The sequence below is a fragment of the Oncorhynchus kisutch genome, linkage group LG16 (assembly GCF_002021735.2).
Source record: "Oncorhynchus kisutch isolate 150728-3 linkage group LG16, Okis_V2, whole genome shotgun sequence".
Classification (NCBI taxonomy): Eukaryota; Metazoa; Chordata; class Actinopteri; order Salmoniformes; family Salmonidae; genus Oncorhynchus; species Oncorhynchus kisutch.
In genome coordinates, this window is record NC_034189.2 from 37,487,215 (window position 1) to 37,513,186 (window position 25,972).

The window sequence follows — 25,972 nt, forward strand, 5'->3', positions numbered from 1 at the left end:
TAAATAACAGGATTCATATTAACTTTATTGCAATTTCATGTCTGTATCAGGAAACAGCCAGTTCGGCACTCTCTAACATAATTTGATTTCACAAGTTTGGCACAGACAGAGAAACCATATCAATATTATATCTGCCCAAGATATGTAAATATACAAATACACAACAAAGTATATGAATGTTTTGCACATATAAAACGAACAGTGTAGATTATCCTTGCTAGACCTTACATCCAATTAAGACCAAAATAAAAGACATACGCATGGTAATTCCAATAACATTGAAATTTGAACACGCAAGGATCATATATCAACAAATGTTGAAATGATAGATCTCCAGCATTTCACACATTGTAAATAACAAATAACAAACAACACAAAAACATACAACCACAAAGTTAGTGACGTGCTTACAATGATCATACACTGATCATGATCTAAGCACCGAACATGGACAATTGATTTAAGAATCAACATACCCAAAACCATTGTCCTGTTGTGACATATGAGGTAAAACGTGTCTAAACCACCACTCCTCCACTGAAATAAGTGCCTCAGGTTCTATCCTATCCCTGATCAGTATTCTGCCCTCAGCTATGCATGTATTTTACAAGGCTTGATTGATTGACAGATTGTTGGTTGGTTGATTTTTGCAGGCCAGATATTAGAGGTCGAACGATTATTCGGCATGGCCGATTAATTAAGGTCAATTTCCAGTTTTCATAACAATCGGTAATCGTCATTTTTGGACACCGTTTATGGCCGATTACATTGCACGCCACGAGGAGACTTCGTGGCAGGCTGACCACCTGTTACGCGAGTGCAGCAAGGAGCCAAGGTAAGTTGCTAGCTAGCATTAAACTTATCTTATAAAAAACAATCAATCTTAACATAATCACTAGTTAACTACACATGGTTGATGATATTACTAGTTTAACTAGCTTGTCCTGCATTGCAAATAATCAATGCGGTGCCTGTTAATTTATCATCGAATCACAGCCTACTTCGCCAAACGGTTGATGATTTAACAAGCACATTCGCGAAAAAAGCACTGTTGCTGCACCAATGTACCTAACCATAAACATCAATGCCTTTCTTAAAATCAATACACAAGAATATTTTTTTAAACCTGCATACTTAGATTAAAGAAATTCATGTTAGCAGGCAATATTAACAAGGGAAATTGGGTCACTTCTCTTGCGTTCTGTGCAAGCAGAGTCAGGGTATATGCAGCAGTTTGGGCCGCCTGGCTTGTTGCAAACTGTGTGAAGACCATTTCTTCCTAACAAAGACCGTAATTAATTTTCCAGAATTGTACATAATTATGACATAACATTGAAGATTGTGCAATGTAACAGCAATATTTAGATTTATGGATCCCACCCATTCGATAAAATATAGAATGGTTCCGTATTTCACAGAAATAATAAATGTTTTGTTTTCGAAATGATAGTTTCTGGATTTGACCATATTTATGACCTAAGGCTCGTATTTCTGTGTGTTTATTATCTTATAATTAAGTCTATGATTTTTTATAGAGCAGTCTGACTGAGCGGTGGTAGGCAGAAGCAGGCTCATAAGCATTTATTCAAACAGCACTTTCCTGCGTTTTCCAGCAGCTCTTCGCAATGCTTGAATCACAGCGCTGTTTATGACTTCAAGCCTATCAATTCCCGAGATTAGGCTGGCAATACTATAGTGCCTATAAGAACATCCAATAGTCAAAGGTATATGAAATACAAATAGCCCTATAATTCCTATAACAACTACAACCTAAAACTTCTTAACTGAGAATATTGAAGACTCATGTTAAAAGGAACCACCAGCTTTCATATGTTCTCAAACTTAAACGTAAGCTTTTTTACATGACACATATTGCACATTTACTTTCTTCTCTAACACTGTGTTTTTGCATTATTTAAACAAAACTGAACATGTTTCATTATTTATTTGAGACTAAATAGATTTTTATTTATGTATTATATTAGGTTAAAATAAAAGTGTTCATTCATTATTGTTGTAATTGTCCTTATTACAAATATATATATAAAAGTCGGCCAATTAATCGCTATCGGCTTTTTTTGGTCCTCCAATAATCGGTATTGACGTTGAAAAATCATAATCGATCAACCTCTACCAGATATAACCTCGGCCTCGGCCACCACATTGCCACCGTAGTTAGCTAGTGCTGCAACTCCAATAGGCCTAAGCCCTGTGATGCCTGGCCTTGGAATAGTCTAGGCCTGGGCTGGGCTGTGAAGCTGTGTGTGCAGGACAAACCAAGAGGTTAGGCGAGCTCATAGAGGGAGTGGGAGAGATGAAGAGAGACCGAGAGAGACCAGGTTGTCAAAGGGAGGTGCGCGAGGTGCAGTAGCCCCCACCCCAGTCCACTCAGGTCTTCCCCTCCTCTGCTCACCCCCCAGTCTGTCCATCCATACCCTGCTAAGTCTCCTCATATGGAAATGTTGTGCTCTGTAAGAGATTTCTAAGGCAATGTCACATTACAGATAAAAATGTACAACACCTATACATTGTGCGGTTGTGGAGCGGGTGGAGGGGTGGGTGGGGGAGGGGGATGGGATGTGGGGGCTCTATAGGGTTAGGACAGTAGCCTCCATCACGATGGCGGGGTCCTCGATGTCCGCTTTGCTCTGAACCATTCTCAGCTCCAGTTGAGGTGGGCTGGGTTTTCGGCCAGGCCCTGCTAACTCTGAAAGAGAGAAAGGAGAGAGAAAGATGGAGGGGGGGAAAAGAGGAGAGAGAGAATCACCCAGAGAAAGAGAAAAACAAAGACAGAAGGAGCAAAGGAACGCTCAAGAATCTTAAACACGAGCACATGTACACACAAACACTTCTTAGAGTGAGTAAAATTATGCTTGATTTTGTCTTACCGTGAGCATAGGAGATGGTCCTCTTGATAACGTGATGCATGACTGAGAAAGTCTTCTCACATGCAGTCTAACAGAGAGAGAGAGAAAGACAGAGACTTGTTTGTCAAAGCAATATTGAAACTTTCAAAGGAAATTAAGCTGCCATCCTGATCCTTCTTTTACAATTGCAGTTTTAAAATCCTAGGACTGAGCACCCCGTCAGTGGTCCAGACAACTTTTGAAACATTGGGAAGAGCGCCAGCATACCACAACTTTCAAGTTACCTTGAGAATTTTTCGGGGAAGTTCGAATGGTGGTAACGTAGCTGACTGATTGATATCACTATTATTCTAAGTATGATGCTGACAGTATCAGTGGTGAGATTTAGCTGTAAGAGAGAGAGAGCTATAAAACCTAGACGGTGCCCCTCCAATCTATTCTATTGATTGCTTCTGTGACAGCAGGGACAGCGCCACGGAGGGCCATTACTATCACACTCCGGGGTGAAGTTTCCCCTAGATCTCAGATCATCTTCCCCTTCCCCAATCTTCACCATTAGTGGGGGAAATGCAAAACTGACTCAAGATCAGCATGTAGGGCAGTGGTCCCCAACCGGTCGATCGCGATTGGTCCATCTCCAAGCCATTCCTACTCAATCACCCAAAAATGTCTGTAAAAAAAACGAATGATAAAGCCTTGCATTCTTTAAAAAAAAAATGGTTTCATGCTGTTGGGGTAGGTGCACTTGATTCAGCAGCCCTAGTGCCAGGAAGGCAAAGTGTTACCATTTTAAACGATTTCATGTGTCTGAAGGTAGAACACCGCCTACCCGGCAGGCCCAGAGAGCAGATCAAGTGCACCTAAAGGTCTACCGCTAGCCAATCACATAGCTCAGATCACCGTCTCTAGTTTCCTTGCACCATATGCTGTAAAAGGAAGCCTCGAACGCACAGCAAAGTTGGTAATGTGAGATTTCAAAACGTTTAAAACCCCGACTAGAGAGAGACTCAACGAATACAGCAAAGTGCTGATGTTTTTATGAGTAAGTTCCTGTTTAAGTTATTATTCAGCACTGTCAACACTTTGTTCAACAGTTTTATAAGTCATACAATGTGCGTTCTCCCTACTTCCCTACAACCAGCACTGCAGCTGCAATGAATGAGTATAGCAAAGTGTTTCAATAAGCTTGCATAGTTATTAGTAGTGGCTTGTGTCTTTTTTAATATCAAAGAGTATTTCACTTCTCTGGTCATTGGAGTAACAACATGAATTGGTGCATAAGGCAGAAATAATGCAGTGCGACTTAAGTTTCGCCATCAGCTGGAAGACTGTGTCCCCTTTTCCGAGCTGAGGGAGAGAGAGGGATGGTGAGTCGGATAAGAGGCAGCCTCAACGCTGCTCCCTCCCCTCAGATTGATCATCAGACGCAGGCCATCAGTCTAGTAAAAAAGAAAAAGCTAATTATTATGCTCACTCAGCTGTGCCTCACAAGGAATATAACAAATGATCTATTACCAGTCTGATCATATACCAAACTGTCACGCCCTGATCTGTTTCACCTGTCCTTGTTGATTGTCTCCACCCGCCTCCAGGTGTCGCCCGTTTCACCATTATCCCCTGTGTATTTATACCTGTGTTTTCTGTCTGTCTGTTGCCAGTTCATCTTGTTTTGTCAAGCTTACCAGCGTTTGTCCTGTCAGCGCCTGTCTTTTCCCAGCCTCTCTTTTTCTCGTCTTCCTGGTTTTTGACCCTAGTCTGTCCTGACCCTGTAACCGCCCGCCTGATCAATCTGCCAGTCCCTGAGCCTGCCGGCCGTCATGTACCTTTGCTCCTACTCTGGATTTTCGACCCCTGCCTGCCTTGACCTGTCGTTTCCCTGCCCCTGTGGTTACATTAAACATTGTTACTTCACACAGTCTGCACCTGGGTCTTACCTTTGTACCTGATTCCAAACATTTTGAAACAATTTCAAAATGGTCTGAGAAGAATAACTTTGGTAGGGCAATTCAAGCGTAGCCAATATGCGCAGTGATACTATATTGGGCCTATAGCCTATTGAACAAACCTCATTGCTACAGAACTGTTTTTAATTGGTTAATGTTGCATAGGCTTCCGTTTTTTTAAGTCATGTTTAAAAAAAAAAATCTGAGCAGTAGATCTCGACATGCATTTTGACTCAGAAATGGTTAGTGACCAATGATCTATGGGAAACTTCACCTCAGTCTTTGGTGCCAAATCAGTCCTCTAGGTTTTATAACTGGCTTTAGTGTACACTGCAAACCTTGAGGTCGTTGGGGTAGTGGTGAGTCCAGGCCAGCAGCATCGCAGCAAACAGGTCCCCTGTCCCCACAAACACAGCGTCCACCTTGGGGATCTCCATACGGACCCTCTGGGTGGACTTGGTACCATCAGGCATCACTGGAGATGCATGAAGAGGAAATGTTACACCAATGACCAATGATTCACAGATGGGATATAAAACCATGACAGTTACATCAATTACTAATGTTCATTGTTAGTTTGCCCACTCTTGACCACACACACTTACACGTCCTCTGGCTGCCCAGGGACACAAGGAAGCGGTCACCCAGACGCGAGGGCAGGTCAGAGCTGGTGATGACCACCGTGTCAGGACCCATCTTATGGAGCAGGTCCATCACCTGGGAAAAGAGGCAGCAGCCAGGGGAAAAGGGTCAAAGGTCAACTACCTGCTACATCTAATGGTGCCACGTCCCTATTCAAATACTTAAAAAATGCACCCTTCTATGTAGAGCCATGGTTGAGCTGGTAACACCCAGCACATATTCATGCCTCCCCAGCAGAGACAGGGCTTCAATCCCCGTCTGCACCCTTCTTGGGAATACAGATATGCATCTGTTGGTCACAGATACCTTTAAAAAAAGGTAGGTGCATGGATCAGAAAACCAGTCAGTATCTGGTGTGACCACCATTTGCCTCATGCAGCGCAACACATCTCCTTCGCATAGAGTTGATCAGGCTGTTGATTGTGGCCTGTGGAACGTTGTCCCACTCCTCTTCAATGGCTGTGTGAAGATGCAAGATATTGGCAGGAATTGGAACACGTTGTCGTACACATAGATCCAGATCATCCCAAACATGCTCAACGGGTGACATGTCTGGTGAGTATGCAGGCCATGGAAGAACTGGGAAATGTTCAGCTTCCAGGAGTTGTGTACAGATCCTTGTGGCATGGGGCTGTGTATTATCATGCTGAAACATGAGGTGATGGTGGCAGATGAACGGCACGACAATGGCACGTCACAGTATATCTGTGCATTGAAATTACCATAAATAAAATGCAATTGTGTTTGATGTCCAAAGCTTATGCCTGCCCATACCATAACCCCACCGCCACCATGGGGCACTCTGTTCACAATGTTGACATCAGCAAACTGCTCGCCCACACAACGCCATATACACTGTCTGCTATCTGCCCGGTACAGATGAAACCTGGATTCATCCATGAAAAGCACTCTTATCCAGCATGCCAGTGACTATCGTAGGTGCGTATTTGCCCACTGAAGTCAGTTACGATGCCGAACTGCAGTCAGGTCAACACCATGGTGAGGATGACGAGCACACAGATGAGCTTCCCTGAGAAGGTTTCTGACAGTTTCTCTTCGGTTGTGCAAACCCAGTTCTATCAGCTCTCCCGGGGGCTGGTCTCAGACGATCCCGCAGGTGAAGAAGCTGGATGTGGAGGTCCTGGACTGGTGTGATTACACGTGGTCTGCGGTTGTGAGGCCGGTTGGACAAAGTGCCAAATTCTCTAAAACAAAGTTGGAGGCGGCTTATGGTAGAGAAATGAACATTCAAATATCTGGCAACATCTCTGGTCGACATTCCTGCAGTCAGCATGCTAATTGCACACTCCCTCAAAACTTGAGACATTATTTTTTTCAAATACACCATTTATTTTTGCCTTGAGGAAATCACAACTGTCATGGAAGGCTTGGTGAAAACAATGGTGTGGATGCCATCTGCTTACTTACATATCAGTGAATACCTCCAGGAAGGAAGAATCCATTTTATTGGTGTTTAAACATGGCCCATGGATTATGTACAAGGTTTGACATGACTTGATGACAACTTTGCAACATAATATATCTGTTGCATGTTCTATGGCATCTAAGACTCACCTCCACTGCATCTTTCTCTGTGCTAATGTTCTTCCCTGTCAGGAGCCTGGAGGACAAACATGTGCACATTAATAAGGTCACACACACACACAAACACACCCATGGTAATTTAACCTTGACACCAGAGGAGGCTGGTGGGGGGAGCTATAGGAGGACGGGCACATTGTAATGGCTGGAATGGAATAAATGGAACAAACACATCTGTTCCATTCATAACATTCCAGTCATTAGAATGAGCCCGTCCTCCTATATCTCCCCCCACCAGCCTCCTCTGCTTGACACTAACACCACATTCATTGTAAACAGCAACCAACAAACAGTCTAAGGAAGAGTCTGTTTAGTGTTCTTCTATAGTGTTGTCCACACAATGGACAGTATATTATTATTCATCTGTAATTCCATGGGTATCCACCAGAGGGACCCTGTGCACCACTAGAACAGGGATTGTAGTGATGAGCGAGGAGGTGATTCAGAAGTAGGGTTGAAAGGAGGGAGGGTAGAAGCAGTGGAGCAGACACACACAAACCGACACAGCACACACAAACCGACACAGCACACACAAACCAACACAGCACACACAAACCAACACAGCACACACAAACCAATACAGCACACACAAACCAACACAGGAACAATGATGGAAGAATAAAGACAAAAACACAAGCAAACAAACACAGAGAGGAGTGACTGGGTATCAAGAACCATCAACTCAGTGTAGCAACCACCTTACTGACATGCTACACACCATACATAGGCCTTTAGTGTATCTGTATATCATTTGATGGGATATTGAGTAAAATTACATCAATGTAGTTGATTAGGATGTGGATGAGGCTTTGTGATACTGATAGTAACAGATACGGCACAATCCCTGGGGTGCTTTAACGCTCCATCTCTCACACACACACACACACACACACACACACACACACACACACACACACACACACACACACACACACACACACACACACACACACACACACACACACACACACACACACACATAGCAGGAGCAGCCTTATAGGTTCACTATTACTCACACAGCAGGAGCAGCCTTATAGGTTCACTATTACTCACTCTGCTTCAAACTGATTGGGTGTGATGATGTCGGCCACTGGCACTACCTTGTTCTTGTAGACCGGGTGCAGGTTCTCAGGAACGTACTGGAGACAGGAAGAAACACATCAGTACCGGTGAGCAGGTACACACACTCGCGCACACACACACACACGCAAGCACACACACAGGGTGCATCTCAATCACCTGAAGTGGCTGCCTCTCCTCATCAGCCCTTATTTATCTACACCGAGCTGAAATTGCTGCCTAGCTCAGATCAGAGCAGACGAAGGAAAGAGGGCAAGGAAAGGGGACGAGGAAAGGAAGCAACTTTAGACTACTGAGATGCTTAGCAAGGAAAGGATGGATGCATTGAGCCAATCAGAATGATGAGCACATCTTGTCCAAACAAACAAGTATACACACCATTTTTCTCAATGCCACTATATACATCAACAAACAGTTTGCATGTATGCCCTTGTGCTCTCTCTACCTATCAAACACACATACAAACTCTAGTGTACGCACATACACACACACACACACTGTAACACGTACGCACGCACGCACTATGAGTCACAATCGAGCAAATTATTCCGCATAATTCTCTCCGTAGAAACAGCGAGGGCAGCTCGGCTCATGTTAATTTCATCTGTCACTGTGAAATGAGATGTGGTCTAACCTTCCCCAATCCACCCTCTGCAATACTCACACGTCACACACACACCCACACCTTGATGCAACAATGACATAATGTCAACTGATCCCTGATGCTCGGGGGGGGCGAGATAGAGGGAGAAAGACAGGGACAGAAAGAGAAGGGACATGGGACAGCAGAAAGTGGGTCTCTAAGGCCACGGCCACATTGTGACTTTGTGTCTGAAAAACTTGCCAGTGGTTTTTCTTTTGTCTTTCTTTTTTGTTGTTGAATTTTTACCCCTTTTTCTCCCCAATTTGGTGGTATCCAATTGTTTAGTAGCTACTATCTTGTCTCATCGCTACAACTCCCGTACGGGTGTCAGTGGTTTTTCAACGGACAATGGAGATCATTATCCATCAAAAAATGCTCAACATGCCCTTTTACCTATGCAGCTCATCCAAAAAGAGTTGTCTTGAACAGAAAACTGATGAGTGCATATACGATTTCCGTTCATGTGTCTCAGTGTGGCTGCGGTCTTAGGCTTAACTCATTGGTTCAGGTAAAGCTGAAGGTCAGCGTTGCCCCATTCAATGAGATTGAGCAGGAGTAGTGACATCACTTACTAGTACCATCTGATCCCTCATTAAAAGGCACAGTACTCTCTGGTGGCCTGGATTGTGTAGGATACATTTCTACCACTGTCAGTGTGGGTTCAAATCCGACCCACTGTCTATGATGAACTCTTCCAATGAACTCTTCCCCACTATTCTCTTTTCATGATCTTTTCTGCTCTGTTCAATAAAACATACGAAATACAGGCAGCGTAACACAAAAACACAAAGTACTCACCATGGAGCCATGGTCCCCCAGCACCGGGTCACACACTGAAAAGGCAAACGAGAACACACTCAATCCCTAACACAGATCTCTCAAGTTTTACACAGACATTACAGATGTTTTTGTATCGAAGTTAACCTGACCCAAGACGTCTTCTGACTAGGTTCATCATCAGCTAATTACATCAAACACCTGGGTCATAGTCACTAGACACCACACAGAAGAGAATGGGACGAAATGGGGATGGACCACACGAACAAAGAAATTTTCGTTTTCATTTTCCGTTGCAAAATGTTTTGCTATGTTGTACACTAATGAATACGACACTGCCCTCAGAACAGACTGTAAACATGCGCTTACAGCAGTTTTATTCATCCTGCTCCTACATGTTGTTCAGCTAATTTACATGGAAATGCATGGGCGTTATTAAATTATGTCAACTTTAATCTTAGTTTGCAACTTAATTGACAATTATTTACTTGGGACTCGCTGATACAGATACACCGGTCCTGTCAGCACTTTTCCTAAATGCATTAAGGGCTTAAGGCGTCCGCATACTTAGGTTCAGAATTTAAAAAATAGGCAGAATTCATCTAAAATAGAGGGCATTCGGGAAAGTATTCAGACCCCTTCCCTTTTTCCACATTTTGTTACTTTATAGACTTATTCTAAAATGTATTCAATAAAAAAATCCTCATCAATCTACACACAATACCCCATAATGATGAAGCAATTTTCTTTGGTAATTTATTGAAAAATATATTTAAAATAAATCTTATTTACATAAGTATTCAGACACCTTTGCTATGAGACTTGAAATTGAGTTCAGGTGCATCCTGTTTCATCTTTGAGATGTTTCTACAACCTGATTGGAGTTCACCTGTGGTAAATTCAATTGATTGGACATGATTTGGGATGGCACACACCTGTCGATATAAGGTCCCACAGTTGACAGTGTATGTCAGAAAAAAAACAAAGCCTTGAGGTAGAAGGAATTGTCCGTAGAGCTCCGAGACAGGATTGTGTCAAGGCACAGATCTGGGGAAGTGTACCAAAAAATGTATGCAGCATTGAAGGTCTGCAAGAACAAAGTGGCCTCCATAATTCTTAAATGGAAGAAGTTTGGAAGACTTAATAGAGATGGCCTCCCAGCCAGACTGAGCAAATTTGTGGAGTGGATGAAAAACAAGTTTTAATGACTCCAACCTAAGTGTATGTAAACTTCCTACTTCCTGCTTCAACCTACTAACCCCAGTTTTTGCAGGGGTTAGTCTTAATCACGCAATTTTACATGTGACTAAGATGTTTGGTGCAGTATTTCTCATGTGAAAAAATGTGCATGAAAACTAGTCGTCACTTGTCGACTGACAACACTTCATGTTCTCACTCCTACTAGGAGTAGTACTGTTGACCAATCACTGACAAAGGGGGCTAGACTTCGCCTACCGAACTTCGGCTTGCCTCAGGAAAAAATGTTGTGTGCACAAACAGCCCAAAAAGAACCTGCTGAAGACCAAAACAAACAAAATGTTGTCATAATATATGCATGACCTGTTTCAACTGGGAAGCATACGGCAAGCTATATTCTACATCAAGCTTGTCATTACCCTGAAACCCGGATGAAGGCAGGTTAGCTGTCGAATAACAGCTGTCAGCTGCTCTGACATCAGCTGTCAGAGCAGCTTACCGATTGCACCTGTACATAGCCCATCTGTAAATAGCCCACCCAACTGCCTCATCCCCATATTGTTTTTGTTTTTTTGCTCCTTTGCACCCCAGTACCTCTACTGGCACATTCATCTTCTGTACATCTATCACTCCAGTCTTTAATTGCTAAATTGTATTTTTTCCCCCACTATGGCCTATTTATTGCCTTACCTCCCTAATCTTACTACATTTGCACACACTGTACATAGATTTTTCTATTGTGTTATTGACTGTATGTTTGTTTATCCCATGTGTATCTCTGTGTTGTTTTTGTCGCACTGCTTTGCTCTATCTTGGCCAGGTCGCAGTTGTAAATGAGAACTTGTTCTCAACTGGCCTACCTGGTTAAATAAAGGTGAAATAAAAATAAAATGTCAAATCTATTAAATGTATTGCTTCTGGAGCCATGAGAGTGTGAGCATTTTCTTTTCTTTGTGTCCTTACCCTTCTGCCAACACCAACCTGAAGAGGGTGATACAATAGCTAGGGCCATGAGTTTTTCCAGACCAGTTCTCCCTGGTCAGGTGGTCAGGAAAAACTCTTGGCCCTAACAATAACCCATACAGGCATCTTGAGCTTGTGATCAGCAGTGGTCGAACCCCACCCTGTTGATTTGAACAGATGTGCAAGACACACACACATAGGGGTGACAGCGAGGGATACACACCATACACAAGGTTAGGATTGGCCCTCTTCAGCTCTTGTACGATGTCCACAACCATCTCCAGAAAGGAAGTGTCTCGAGTGTACCCTGAAGGGAGAACATGATTCTGGGTCAAATCCAACTCCTCAATGTCTCAATAAAGTTTTATACAGTTCACTGCAGACAAAACCAAACCCTCACCCAGGGCTCTAATGAGAGGATCAGGGATCATGGTGTGACAGTGAGTGTGTCAGTGCTTTCTCAGAGTGGACACAATTAATGCTTCTTCGTGGACCATGTCACGCCTGAGATTCTCATTGTATTTGCATAGAGGCAGGTGGAGTCTTTTCTGCAGTGTTTGTGTGCATGAGAGCAGGACCTGCTGTCGCTGCAGTGCTGGCTGTACGTACAGTAGGTAGGAGATAAGGGCCAGAAGAGAGGAAGACAGAGAGGGAGAAGATTCAATGGGAATGCTGACGTAAGGCTTGTTTGTGTGGGTGCCTCACTTTTGTGCTCGGCCACCAGGCTCTCAGTGAGAAAGCCCATGTCCTCATGGCCAATTTAAACACACAGGGGATAACTGTCTCAACACCAATTCCCTTCCTAGTCCCTAACCCTAGATTTTTGCCAGTCTGAAGGGTCTGGATAGGTATGAGTGTAAATAAGGTCACACTGCTTGCTTAGCGACTAATGCTTCCTCCTAACTTGGCTCATACCGAGGGCTCGAACACAGGACCTCTGGCTTGCAAACATATGTGACCGCCCTCCTGACGCTAGCTACTTGGCAGCGCAAGTGGGGACACTTCAGACTAAGGTGTGACTTTCACACATCTCTATGCACTACATGAGCAGTGTACTAGTTGAGCTTCCACCATATTTCGTACATTTTACCGATCTGTTAATTACAAAGATTTAGGGCCCCGGGAAGAGTTGGGAATAGGGAGCAAATTGGCACGGCTAGATTCTAACTCAAACTACACTCATTCAGTTTATCCACTTATTGGATGATATACGCAGTGTACTTCATGCCATGTATGTGACCGCAGATACATCTGTAAGTCCCATTTGTAAGCTATGTTTCTTACAGACAAAGTTTCAACTGACAAATGCTGTCTGTCTCACACGCAAAGAGTCTTGGTCACTCCTAAGAGTCTATTTAAGGTGAACCTTTTAATTGTTGGTGATATACAGTACGTAGCCTAACTGATGTTTTTAGCTGTGCTCACCTCTTAAGTCTCAACTACTCTAGTGTGTCCGTAACAATTACTTCCAAATGTCTAGCAGTCTGTCTTAATAAAAGAGCTGACCAACCAATAGTCTGGTAATTAGAATGTAGCTGTTCCAACACATTCCAGTTTAGCTACGTTTCACACCTTGACAGATTCACAAGGACTCGGGAAAGAATAAAACCATGACCTTCACTCTCTCCTCTCCTCTGCTTGTCTGCTCCCTCTTTCTCTCTCCCTCTCTCTTCTCCTCTCCCTCTCAAGGTGATAGGAGAGGAGACGTAATCCATCAGGGAGTGCCAGCGTTTCTGTTCCGTCTCTCTCTCTCTCTGGGCCAGGGCTAGCAGAGCACGACGGCTACCACAGAACAGTGGCTGTGGGCGAACATCTGACAGCCTGACTGACATTAGGTTCTGTAAACCCTGCAGCCTGACACCATCTCTGTCTAGGTGACCTCATGAGGCTCATATCCATCTACTGCTTCCTGTGTTCTCCCTGGAAAGCTACAGGGGGAGCTGAGGACTGACGAGAACAACATCTGTCTGAAGAGAATGTACACCTTGACCAGAAGCAGGCACTCTCTGAAGCTATTGACTTAGCTAGCTGCTCTCTATAAAATGTTTCTTCAGCTAGCTAACTGTTATCTCCTTTTTCTTCTAGTTTCTTTTTTGACTGTATACTGCAATTCCACTTTTAGCAGTGAACGTGTACAAGGCAGTCTAACCAATCATAAATAAATACTTGATGTAAACTAACAACCATCCCCAGTCTGCTAGCACTGCTACCGCTAGCCTTCACTTCTTTCTGTGTGTGCGTCTCACCTGTGAGAACATAGTCGTAGTGGTGGACGTTGTTGAGCTTGATCCCCTCGTAGAGGACGTGCAGCTCGTCAGCAGTCAGCACCTGGCCTTTCCAGTGGGAGTAGCCTAGGACAGAGGTCAGGGGTTAGAGGTGAGGGGTCAGGGAGACAACATGACAATTTCCACAAGACAGTGACAACACTTCCCCTGTAATGGATTTAACAATGGTGAAAGCTCCGTCCACCAATGCTTTTCAATCTATGACGGGGATTGAGCCAGTGCAACTTTGGGGAAATTGTGGAGAATCGGGAAAACCATCAGACCAACTGACAGATCACAACATAGGTTAGTATCTTCATTAATTTCTATGGTTTAAATGATTAAAACTACAGTTGATGTTTCTTCTACACAGAGGAGGCCTAGAGAAGCCCCCAGCCACAGTGAGACGGTGCCGCAGGAATTGTGATGTCACACTTCAGGTGAGTCACCCAGCATATCACATGGTGTGGTGCTGGTTGCCTAGTAACAGGCCAGAAGAAAGCCTGAGGGGCTGAGAGCAATAAAGAGTTGCTGCTGCTCTTCTGTATGTGTGTGTGTGCGTGTGTGTGCGTGTGCGTGTGTGTATGTGTGTGTGTATGTGTGTGTGTGTGTGTGTGTGTGTGTGTGTGTGTGTGTGTGTGTGTGTGAGGAGAGGAGAGGAGAGGAAGGAATGGCTCTATTCGTCATAATTTTCTGTTGTCGCAATTGCATAACTCGCTGCTGGGAAGAGCATTTTCAGCTCGTCACAATCCAAGACACACACACATACACAAACACACACACGTTTTCTTCAGCACGTGCAGAGTGAAGAAGAGACAGAGATAGACACTGCGTATCCTTCCCCACTGGGAAGATAACCGCCACTGCGTTTTGAGCTGAATCTACCCATCAGGCCCTGCTTCTCTTTGCCCCCCTAAAGCTAACACAGAGAGACACTTACACAGACACACACAGCAAAAACACTGTTCTTTAAAACCTTGCAAGAATACTATTGGGCAAGGGAAAAGACAAAATGTTACATCCCAAATGGTACCCATTCCCAATATAGTGCACTACTTTTGACCAGAGCCCTTTTGCCACTATAGGAAATAGGGTGCCATTTGGTACACAATCAGAAATAAAACTGCAGTGGCTAGCCTAAGTCATTCACATAAATAAAGTCTTGATCCTCCTCATTGCAGTAATGTTTGATGTGTGATGAGCGGAGAGACCCTTGTGACTGGGGCAGGGTTTTGGCCTACATTGCTATGATGTTCCAGAATCTAAATGATGTGTGATGTTCCACACAGCAACTCAATGAACTGTGTGTGATTGTGTGCTTATGAGAAAAAAAGACTGCTGAGTTAGTAGATACAGTAATGATCCAATCGATATAGCATGTTCCTGTCTCGAAAGAAACCACAGTAAAAACCTGTAACAATGGGCACCCTTAAGCAGTAGTAAAGAGGTGGCATCCTCTCATCCTTAGCCAAAACGGAACTGCTTATAAAGGATAAGTCTGAGCCAAGTCTTTTCAGAAACTAGTTTCCATTAACCCAGTGCAGGGACATAAGAATGGCAGCTAACAACAAAAATAACCAGAGGAATGAGTCTGATTTAGGTGGCAACACATTTTAAGCCATTCACAGACGGATAATTCATGAGCGACGTGTATGGGGTCTTTTAATTATGATACACTTTTTGGGCATCATGATGTCCCAAAAACATCTGTATTTTTGAATTTATTTGTATCTTTGTTTTGACAGAGAGTCATGCTGAGACCAAGGTCTCTTTTACAGATGAGCCTTGTATCAAATACACATCAATACACATTAACATAAACCAATACACAAAAAGCTAATTAAATCATAGAAAACAAACACATTCTTCAGTAAAAAGGTTCTTAATTAGCTGTTTGAATTGCCCTAGAGGCACCAACTCTTTTTTTCCCCCCTCGGTGCATTCTAAATAACTTAAAACCTGAACATAATAACAAACTTAAGCTTAAATCACTCAGAGCACGTGTCAAACTCATTCCACGGAGGGCCGAGTGTCTGCGGGTTTTCACTCTGCTCTTGTTCTTGATTGATGGATTAAGGTCACTGATTAGTAAGGAAAACCCATCACCTGGTTGTCTAAGTCTTCCCCTGACTCAGAGGTATCATGTAAACTTCAGGACTTAAAGCGGATTTAAACACGGTTGATTTGTACTGTTGGACTGTATGCAGTCGGTTAGGTGTGAACTCTGTATCAAAGCAAATGGGGGACGTTTACCCAATTATCCAGAAGCTGTGGGAGCGTAGGGAGGCTGAGAGGACACAGGCAGCCGTGTGACAAGTGGACAGAGAGGGCTATGGGACTAGCATACAGCATGGTGAGGGCTGAGGGGCCAGGGATTAGCTTGGGCCCCAAGCCCAGAGAGGAGAGCTCTAATAGGGGTGACGATAGCAGGACAGTGCCTCCCCTCGTTGAACAGTACAGACCCTTCTAGATAAATGTTTACCGTTATTTAACCAGGAAAGATCTTTGAGGTTAAAACCTCTTTCACAAGGGCGACCTGGATCATTCAAGCGGATGAGGTCAGCACAGCCAAGTTGGCTCTTTGACACAGTTGTGCTCTCCAGGACATCTGTCCATGAATGAACACTTAGCAAGAACACACCAGCGGGCACACGAGGCTGGCTGATTCATATGTTGACTGATGCGGTGCAATAGATAGGGTCCTTCCCCAAACCTACGTCAGATACAGTTGACTTTTCCCTCTGCTCCCTTTTAATCTCCCTCACAATCACTCACTTCCTCTCCCTCACGCTGCTCATCAGGGTGAGGCAGGCATCCGTGGTTTTCCAGACGGAGCGATACATGAAGTGAGACGGAAACCGAGAGGAGCCTGACAGTGGTGTGATCTCAATTAGCACTCATTCACATGTTCCTTTCACAGACACACACGGACGTGTGCACACACAAACACACTGGTGTCTACCATGTCATTCACCTTCAGCTCGAAGAGCAACAGCCCCCTCCCATCCTAGGCTATAACAGTATCCACAACAACAAAACGTTTGGCACAATTGTTACACAATAGCACTAGTGGCATCCATTGCATTCTGCTGTCACTATTGACATCACAACAGAGCTGGAGTTTCCTCTGTGGTGGATGTGATGCGCTCATTGGGCCGCCGGCAGGTGACTCGTCGGGCAGCGAGGCGTGAACAGGCAGCGAAGTGATTGGGCTGTGATTGGCGGTGCCTGGAGGTTACGTCCAAAATGACGCCCTATTCCCTACATAGTGCACTACTTTTGACCAGCCCTGGTCAAAAGTAGCACACTATATAGGGAATAGGGGTCCATGGTTTGGGACACAGCCTGACAGTCTTCATAGAATCCCTGGATATTTGAGCGAGATTACTGTGAGTCTGACTGACTTCAAAACGGGGCTCCTGTAACAAGGGTGGTTCAGAGAACCTTGCTCGCATGTTGATTAGTAACCTTTCCTGAGACTAAGCCGGCTAACACAATCTTGTGACATACAAGAGAACTACATTTGGTCACATTGGTGCTGTAACCTGGATGGGTTCATCAGGCGGAAGTCAAAGGGGAGTAAAGTGTAAAGGAGGTGGGTCATGTAAGCTTGCGTCATGAGTAACCTTGTCTGAGACCTGAGACCTGGCTTAGTGGGCTAACACAGTTTTGTAGGGCACAAAAGACCCAGGTTTGAACCCTGCTGGGAACACTTCTCAATGGAGGATCCAAGACACACCAGTGGCACTGAAGATGGCCACAAACTTGCTATTTTATTTAGTAACGTCAAAGGCCTATTAAGCAGGGCAGGTGTGTGTGTAAGAGTGAGAGAGTCAATAAGTGCAGTAGCCTATATTGTAGTGCGGCTCAAAAGCGGCCTCTTGTCATACCATCGTTTCAGTTTCTCTCAGATCACCCGCACTGTCAGCGTGTAGTCTATCCCCCAGTCAGATCCCATGTAGAGCTAAATACAATCCTGTACAATCCTGTCCTGAACTGGCCCTGACAGACAATTCATCTCCTCCACTTAAGGGAGGACAAATTGTACATGTGGCGTCACTTTAGCCATTACAACCAGTGACAACTGATAACTTGACACAATGAGGAATGTGACACAAAGCACAAAACCCATATCTTTTCATCACACAACAGCTCCACTTTCAATCTGGAAGAGATTTTGTTTCGTGTGATAAAGGTTGATTGCAGTCATAGTGAAAATATAATGGTGGGGCGAGGCAGGTAGCTTTAGTGTATATGACTGATTGTTAGCATATGCTAAATATGGCAAGATCTTTCAGCAATGATAGTAACGGTACCACTGTTCTTCTCTCAAAAATGTGAAATAATTTCCTATCAAGAAGGATTAAAAATATACAAGACAGCAACACATGGTAATTCTATACTTCTAAATTCCATTTCAATTCCAGGCAATTCAGAAAGTACACCAAATTCTAATTCTACATTTTCTTCATTGAAGAGAATTGGAATTCAAAATTAAATCAAATTTTATTGGTCATATATACCGTGCACATGGTTAGCAGATGTTGATGCGAGTGTAGCAAAATTCTTGTGCTTCTAGTTCCGACAATGCAGTAATATCTAACAAGTAATCTAACAATTCCCCAACAACTACCTAATACACACAAATCTAAAGGGGTGAATGAGAATATGTACATATAAGTAAATGAATGAGCGATGGCCGAGCGGCATAGGCAAGGTGCAATAGATGGTTTAAAATACAGTATATACATGTGATATGAGTAATGTAGATATGTAAACATTATTAAAGTGGCGTTGTATAAAGTGACTAGTGATCCGTTTATTAAAGTGTCCAGTCTGTCCCAGCTTGGATGCACCTGTACTGACCTCACCTTCTGGATGATAGCGGTGTGAACAGGTAGTGGCTCGGGTGGTTGAGGTCCTTGATGATCTTTTTGTCCTTCCTGTGACATTGGGTGCTGTAGGTGTCATGGAGGGCAGGTAGTTTGCCACCAGTGATGCATTGTACAGACCGCACCACCCTCTGGAGAGCCTTGCGGTTGAGGGCGGTGCAGTTGCCATACCAGGCTGTGATACAGCTCGACAGGATGCTCTCAATTGTGCATCTGTAAAAGTTTGTCAGGGTTTTGGGAGACAAGCTAAATTTCTTCAGCCTCCTGAGGTTGAAGAGGCGCTGTTGAACCTTCTTCACCACACTGTCTGTGTGGGTGGACCATTTCAGTCTGTCTGTGATGTGTACGCCCAGGAACAAAACTTTTCACCTTCTCCACTGCTGTCCCTTCGATGTGGATAGGGGTGTGCCCCTCTGCTGTTTCCTGAAGTCCACGATCATCTCCTTTGTTTTGTTGACGTTGAGTGAGAGGTTGTTTTCCTGACACCACACTCCAAGTGCCCTCACCTCCTCCCTGTAGTCTGTCTCGTCGTTGTTGGTGATCAAGCCCATAACTGTTGTGTCGTCTGCAAACTTGATGATTGAGTTGGAGGTGTGCATGGCCCCGCAGTCGTGGCTGAACAGGGAGTACAGGAGAGGGCTGAGCACACACCCTTGTGGGGCCCCTGTGTTGAGGGTCAGCGAAGTGGAGATGTTGTTTCCTACCTTCACCACCTGGGTGCGGCCCGTTAGAAAGTCCAGGACCCAGTTGCACAGGGCGGGGTTGAGACCCAGGGCCTCCAACTTGATGATGAGCTTGGAGGGTACTATGGTGTTGAATGGTGAGCTGTAGTCAATGAACAGCATTCTTACATAGGTATTCTTTTTGTCCAGAGGGGGTAGTGCAGTGTGCACTGTGATGGCGAGAGCATCATCTGTTGACCTGTTGGGGCACTATGCAAACTGAAGTGGGTCTAGTGTGGCCGGTAAGGTGGCGGTGATATGATCCTTGACTAGCCTCTCAAAGCACTTCATGATGACAGAAGTGAGTGCTACGGGGCGGTAGTCATTTAGTTCAGTTATCTTTGCTTTCTTGGGTACAGGAACAATCTTGAAGCATGTGGGGACAACAGACCAGGATGGGGAGCGATTGAATCTGTCCGTAAACACACCAGCCAGCTGGTCATGCTCTGAGGACGCAGCTAGGGATGCCGTCTGGGCCAGCAGCCTTACGAGGGTTAACAAGTTTAAATGTTTTTCTCACGTTGGCCACGGAAAAGGAGACGCAGTCTTTGTTAAAGAGTGGCACTGTATTATCCTCAAAGCGGGCAAAGAACGTGTTTAGTTTGTCTGGAAGCGTGACGTCAGTGTCGTGACATGGCTGTTTTTGTTTTTGTAGATTTCCTGTAGACCCTGCCACATATGTCCCGTGTCTGAGCCGCTGAATCGTGACTCCACCTTGTCCCCGTACCGGCATTTCACTTGTTTGATTGCCTTGCGGAGGGAATAACTACACTGTTCATTTTCAGACATATTTCCAGACCTCTTTCCATGGTTAAATGTGGTGGATTGCGCTTTCAGTTTTGCGTGAATGCCACCATCCAGCCACAGTTTCTGGTTAGGGTAGGTTTTAATAGTCACAGTGGGTACAACATCTCCAATGCACTTCTTTATAAATGCACTCACGAGTCAGTGTATAGATCAATGTTGGTCTTCTGAGGCTGACCGGAACATATTTCAGTCCAAGTGATCAAAACAATCATGAAGTGTGGCTTCCAATGAATGGTTCTCGTCACTGGTACATCCTGTTTGAGTTTCTGCCTATAAGACAGAACGAGCAAGATGGAGTCGTGGTCGGATTTGCCGAAGGAAGGGCGGGGAGGGCTTTGTATGCGTCGCGGAAGTTAGAGTAGCAGTGGTCGAGAGTATTAGCCCTGCGTGTCGTGCAATCAATATGCTGATAGAATTTAGGTAGCCTTGTTCTCAAATTTGCTTTGTTAAAATCCCCAGCTACAATGAATGCAGCCTCCGGATACATAGTTTCCAGTTTACATAGAGTCCAGTGAAGTTCCTTGAGGGCCGTCTTGGTGTTCGCTTGAGGGGGAATGTACACAGCTGTGACTATAACTGACAGGAATTCTCTTGGTAGGTAAGATTTCAGTGTATTTCCTGAATTGATAAAATGTAAATAGAATTAACCCCAACCCTGCTGTACATTTATGTACCTGTATGATTGGAGAATTGTACCGAGTTGATTGAATCCACCTCAAACCCCAGCACCTGTGGAAGAGACAGACAGAGCATTAATCAAAGCATCGTGCTGAAGACGAACAATGTGGAATCGTATCATATGCCATTCCATTTGATCCATTCTAGCCATTATTATGAGCTGTCCTCCCCTCAGCAGCCTCTACTGGTGGGTAGGTTAATTACTTAGGCCCCTCAAACTCAACTCTGGCCCTTGAAGCCAATTCCACTGCTTTTTTTCCATTGTTCCCCTCTAATCAAGGACTGATTTAGACCTGGGACACCAGGTGGGTGCAATTAATTATCAGGTAGAATAAAAAACCAGCAGGCTCCGGAGCTCGTAGGGTAAGAGTTGAACACTACTGATCTAGGCTATACAAAAGGCCAGATTTAGAGATTAGGTGGTCCATTTAAAAATGCCATTGAACCAGCCCCCAAAAGGGAAATTCCACCCCCATACATTTATATTATTCCACAACTAAAAATACATTTTTCGTAGTGTTTAATGCATGCAATTCTGAAATGTATTGTACCTATACAGCTGTTGAGTCAGTGACTAACAGTGAGCATCCCCTGGGCTATTGGGGCCCATTTAATTTGTCTAAGTCCACATCATATGGTGGAAATAGTCCACAAAGCTAGTACAGCCCTACACGTTTTAAATGACCAGCCATTTTACTTATATTTGGACTAGCAGTTTCAGCTACCTGTACAATAGGGTTCCTAGTTGTCTTCAACTAAAATTACATAATGTAACTGGTGGAAAGCCTCATGTTTACACTGACTCCTGCACTGTATTGAGCAGGCTAGCCCATTTTTTTGGGTGGGGCAGCCAGAGGAAAATACAGAGCGTAGGGGTTGGTAATGTTCTCTAGTTGCGCCGCGATTGGCTCAGTGTTCTGTCACTCATTGGGACCCAACGTCACCGCAAAACCGGGGAGAGCTTGAAAACTCAAGCCCCTTGGGTGCTGCCATAGGTTTACATTAGAAGTGTCCATTCAAGAAGGCTCAAGGTCATTGGACACAGATAAAATGATGTTAAATCACGTTATACAGTACCAGTCAAAAGGACACACCTACTCATTACATTTTTTTTTTTTTAATCATTTTATACATTGTAGAATAATAGTGAAGACATCCAAATGATGAAATAACATATATGGAATCATGTAGTAACCAAATCAAAATATATTTGATATTCTTCAAAGTAGCCACCCTTTGCCTTGATGACAGCTTTGCACACTCTTGGAATTCTCACAACCACCTTCACGAGGTCGTCACCTGGAATGCATTTCAATTAACAGGTGTGATTGCTAAAAGTTTGTTTGTGGAATTTCTTTCCTTCTTAATGCGTTTGAGAAAATCAGTTGTGTTGTGACAAGGTAGGGCAGGTATATTTAATATAATATATTACATTTAATATATTTACCCTATTTGGTAAAAGACCAAGTCCATTATGGCAAGAACAGCTCAAGTAAGCAAAGAGAAACAACAGTCCATCATTACTTTAAGACATGAAGGTCAGTCAATCCGGAACATTTCAAGAAATTTGATGGTTTCTTCAAGTGCAGTCGCAAAAACCATCAAGAGCTATGATGAAACTGGCTCTCATGAGAACCGCAACAGGAAAGGAAGACCCAGAGTTAACTCTGCTGCAGAGGATAAGTTCATTCGAGGTAACTGCACCTCAGATTGCAGCCCAAATAAATGCTTCACAGAGTTCAAGTAACAGACACATCTCAACATCAACTGTTTAGAGGAGAAAGCATGAATCAGGCCATCGTGATCAAATTGCTGCAAAGAAACCACAACTAAAGGACACCAATAATAAGAAGAGACTTACTTGGGCCAAGAAACATGAGCAATGGACATTAGTCCAGTGGAAATCTGTCTTTGGTCTGATGAGTCCAAATTTGAGATTTTTGGTGTTTGTGAGACACAGAGTAAACAAAGCCGCATGATTATCTCCGCATGTGTGGTTCCCATTGTGAAGATTGGAAGAGGAGGTGTGATGGTGTGGGGGTGCTTTGCTGGTGACACTGTATAGTGATTTATTTAGAATTCAAGGCACACTTAACCAGCATGGCTACCACAGCATTCTGCAGCGATACGCCATCCCATCTATCATTTGTTTTTCAACAGGACAATGACCCAGCACACCTCCAGGCTGTGTAAGGGCTATTTGATCAAGGAGAGTGATGGAGTGCTGCATCAGAAGACCTGACCACAATCACCCGACCTCAACCCAATAGAGATGGTTTGGGATGTGTTGGACCGCAGAGTGTAGGAAAAGCAGCCGACAAGTGCTCAGCATATGTGGGAACTCCTTCAAGACTGTTGGAAAAGCACTTCAAGTGAAGCTGGTTGAGAGAATGCCAAGAGTGTGCAAAGCTGTCATCAAGACAAAGGGTGGTTACTTTGAAGAATCTAAAATATATGTTTTTAACACTTGTTTAATTGCTACATGATTCCATGTGTTATTTCATAGTTTTGATGTCTTCACTATTATTCTACAATGTAAAACATAGTCAAAATACCTTGAATGAGTAGGTGTGTCCAAACTTTTGACTGCATCTACCGTAGCTTTGATAGGACTGATCATTTCAACATCAGAAACATCGGAACTCAGAAAAAAACTAGCTCTGACTGGGAAAATACGTTTTGAACAGTCATCTAACTCGGAATTCCAAGTCGGGAACTCTGGCCTCTTTCTAGAGCTGCAACCTGAAGATCACTGACGTCATGATTCAACCTTGTTTTTTGGGTTCCCAGTTGTCTTGAAAACACCATAAATCCAGAGAATGGCAGACTTTGATCACAAAGTTTGATGACAAAATTTGCCCACAAGAAGAATGGCCGCGCCACCTTCCTGTTCAACTGATTACAGCACAAAAAGGTGAGACGAAAAATGTATTGCATGCTGCTGAATAAATTATGTAATATGCCAGGGAGTTATGTATACTGTAGCTAAGAAAGTAATACTAAGTGTATGTTGTGTAGTAAACTGTTAGTAGCCCATGTGCCTCTCCCTAATAATTTGGTACCTTTCCCCCCCCCCATAACTTAGCCTACTGTTCTGATTTGGTAGTGCACATGTAGCCTATAGCCTGTTTTAGAGAAATGTCATCATTGAATATTGAAAGAACTTTCATTGTCTGCTTATATTCCCCCTTTTATTCATCCTATGGTTCTGACTTGGTGTACAGGGAGAATAGTGTAAGAACGGCCCATGCCCTGAATTCTGTCGCTGCACATTTCAAAAGTGCTGAACAAATACTTATATTGACTACGTCTGTCTAGACTCGCTCAATAACGTCTTAATCGAAATTACGGATTGCCTCTTATCCGCTTTTTGTCCCCTTATGCCATAGTTTGTACATCTCAATTGTCAGTAGAAGCCACATTTGTTTAAGCAAGTCAGCCATATAGGCTATGGGCAGTAAATGAGGCTAAATGAAATGTTAAGCTGCCAGACAAGGTGTAGCGGTGGTAATGATTCACTCCATGGTGCTGAAAAGAAGGCTCTGCTCTTGGGACAGCTTTATGTAGGCCCTAACAGTCCATCATAGTACAATTAATGTATTGTTTAGTGTTGTGTAATGGCTTTGCTTGCATGCATCTGCCCCACCAAGATTTACATGCTAAAATCGCCACTTGACATAACCAATTGAAACAGGAGGTAAATCATTTTTGTGAATAATTTTTGGCCTAAGGGTTTAATCAAGATAATTATATTAAAAGCTCCTGTCTCCTCTTTAGTGACGTCAGTCAGAGGAATATACGCTAAATACGTCAGTCATTCATGCAGAAGCTCTCTGCTGTCTTTCTTGACTGATAGGATAGCAGAAACATCGGATTCCCAGCTAATTTAGGACAGCAGAAACTGAGGATTCCCAGCTAATTGAAACGCCTTTACGGTCATCATCTATGACGGATCTGTACATTTGGATGACAAACAACGCTGTTCAGGGAAATAATGACCACCATGGTACCCAAATCACAGCAGTGTCTAATGTGATGAGGAGGATGAGAAAATGGTGATGTCACGATGGTATTGATTATGAGGAGGAAGAGGATGAACGGATGACACCCGGACCCTATTGACAAGATTGCATTGCTGCAAGAGTAAAATCCGAATGAGTAAAATCCGTCACGAATGTCACACACGTCCATACTACAGTGTTGTGCATAATCCGACAGGCATGAACATGGAATGAATATTCTCGCAATTTATCACTGCTGATAACAAAATGTCTAATGATTATAACATGTCAAATACACCATCATTGCTATGTATTTGGAGTGTTCAGGAATTGTCATCACCATTGGGAGCGCCAAAAGGGTATTTGCCATGTGACCTTTTGCTACCTGCACGCGCGCACAATTGCGTTACATTAGCTCATCAAAACATTGAATCAGAATATAATAGATACCTACCTGTAACGGAAATGATGCCGATTTATTGCCAACATATCCCCTGACAACATGACTCTGAATTGACAATACTCTGCATTCCATTTCGTGCATAAAGTTAGAATAAAACACGCTACACAATCCGCGCAAAACAAACGCAGGTTTTGTGTTCAGGGCTGCACGTAAAGCAGCGATCCCGAGTCCACAATCCAAGGTGTTTTCAGTGAGGGTAAAATCAGAATCCAGCCACAAAACTGAAGGACATAGAACCCACACAGAAACGCTCATTGACGAGACACATCATTATTCTTCAGGCTTTCGTGACGGGCACCTAAATCCACTGACATCACAAGCGCAACAATGAAACGGACGTGACAGCAATATTGTGAAATAGAAGTGTGTTGCCTCTATAACAACAAAAATAACTAGAGGAATGAGTCTGATTTACCACCCGTAGCCCTTTA

General features: G+C 43.7%; 1 protein-coding gene across 1 annotated transcript; it reads right to left on the reverse strand.

Moving 5' to 3' along the window:
* LOC109906666 (pyridoxal kinase) lies at positions 1–25,972 on the reverse strand. The gene is made up of 11 exons (XM_031792328.1): positions 25,533–25,972; positions 21,074–21,128; positions 13,961–14,065; positions 11,938–12,021; positions 9,576–9,610; positions 8,108–8,193; positions 7,028–7,073; positions 5,416–5,527; positions 5,149–5,285; positions 2,889–2,955; positions 1–2,707 (listed from the first exon to the last, which is right to left on the reverse strand). Exons 1-11 carry the CDS (start codon positions 25,794–25,796, stop codon positions 2,589–2,591), a joined length of 1,110 nt encoding a protein of 369 aa, XP_031648188.1. The 5' UTR covers positions 25,797–25,972; the 3' UTR covers positions 1–2,588.

What these genes read in the sequence shown, in the direction of transcription:
- LOC109906666 (XM_031792328.1), bottom strand. Translation starts at nt 25,796, where the DNA reads ATGAGCGTTTCTGTGTGGGTTCTATGTCCTTCAGTTTTGTGGCTGGAT. An exon ending in CAATCCTAACCTTGTGTATG is followed by an intron (nt 9,611 to 11,937) that starts GTGTGTATCCCT and finishes TTGCCTTTTCAG; the next exon opens with TGTGTGACCCGGTGCTGGGG. An exon ending in ACTACCCCAACGACCTCAAG is followed by an intron (nt 2,956 to 5,148) that starts GTTTGCAGTGTA and finishes TCTCTCTGTTAG; the next exon opens with ACTGCATGTGAGAAGACTTT.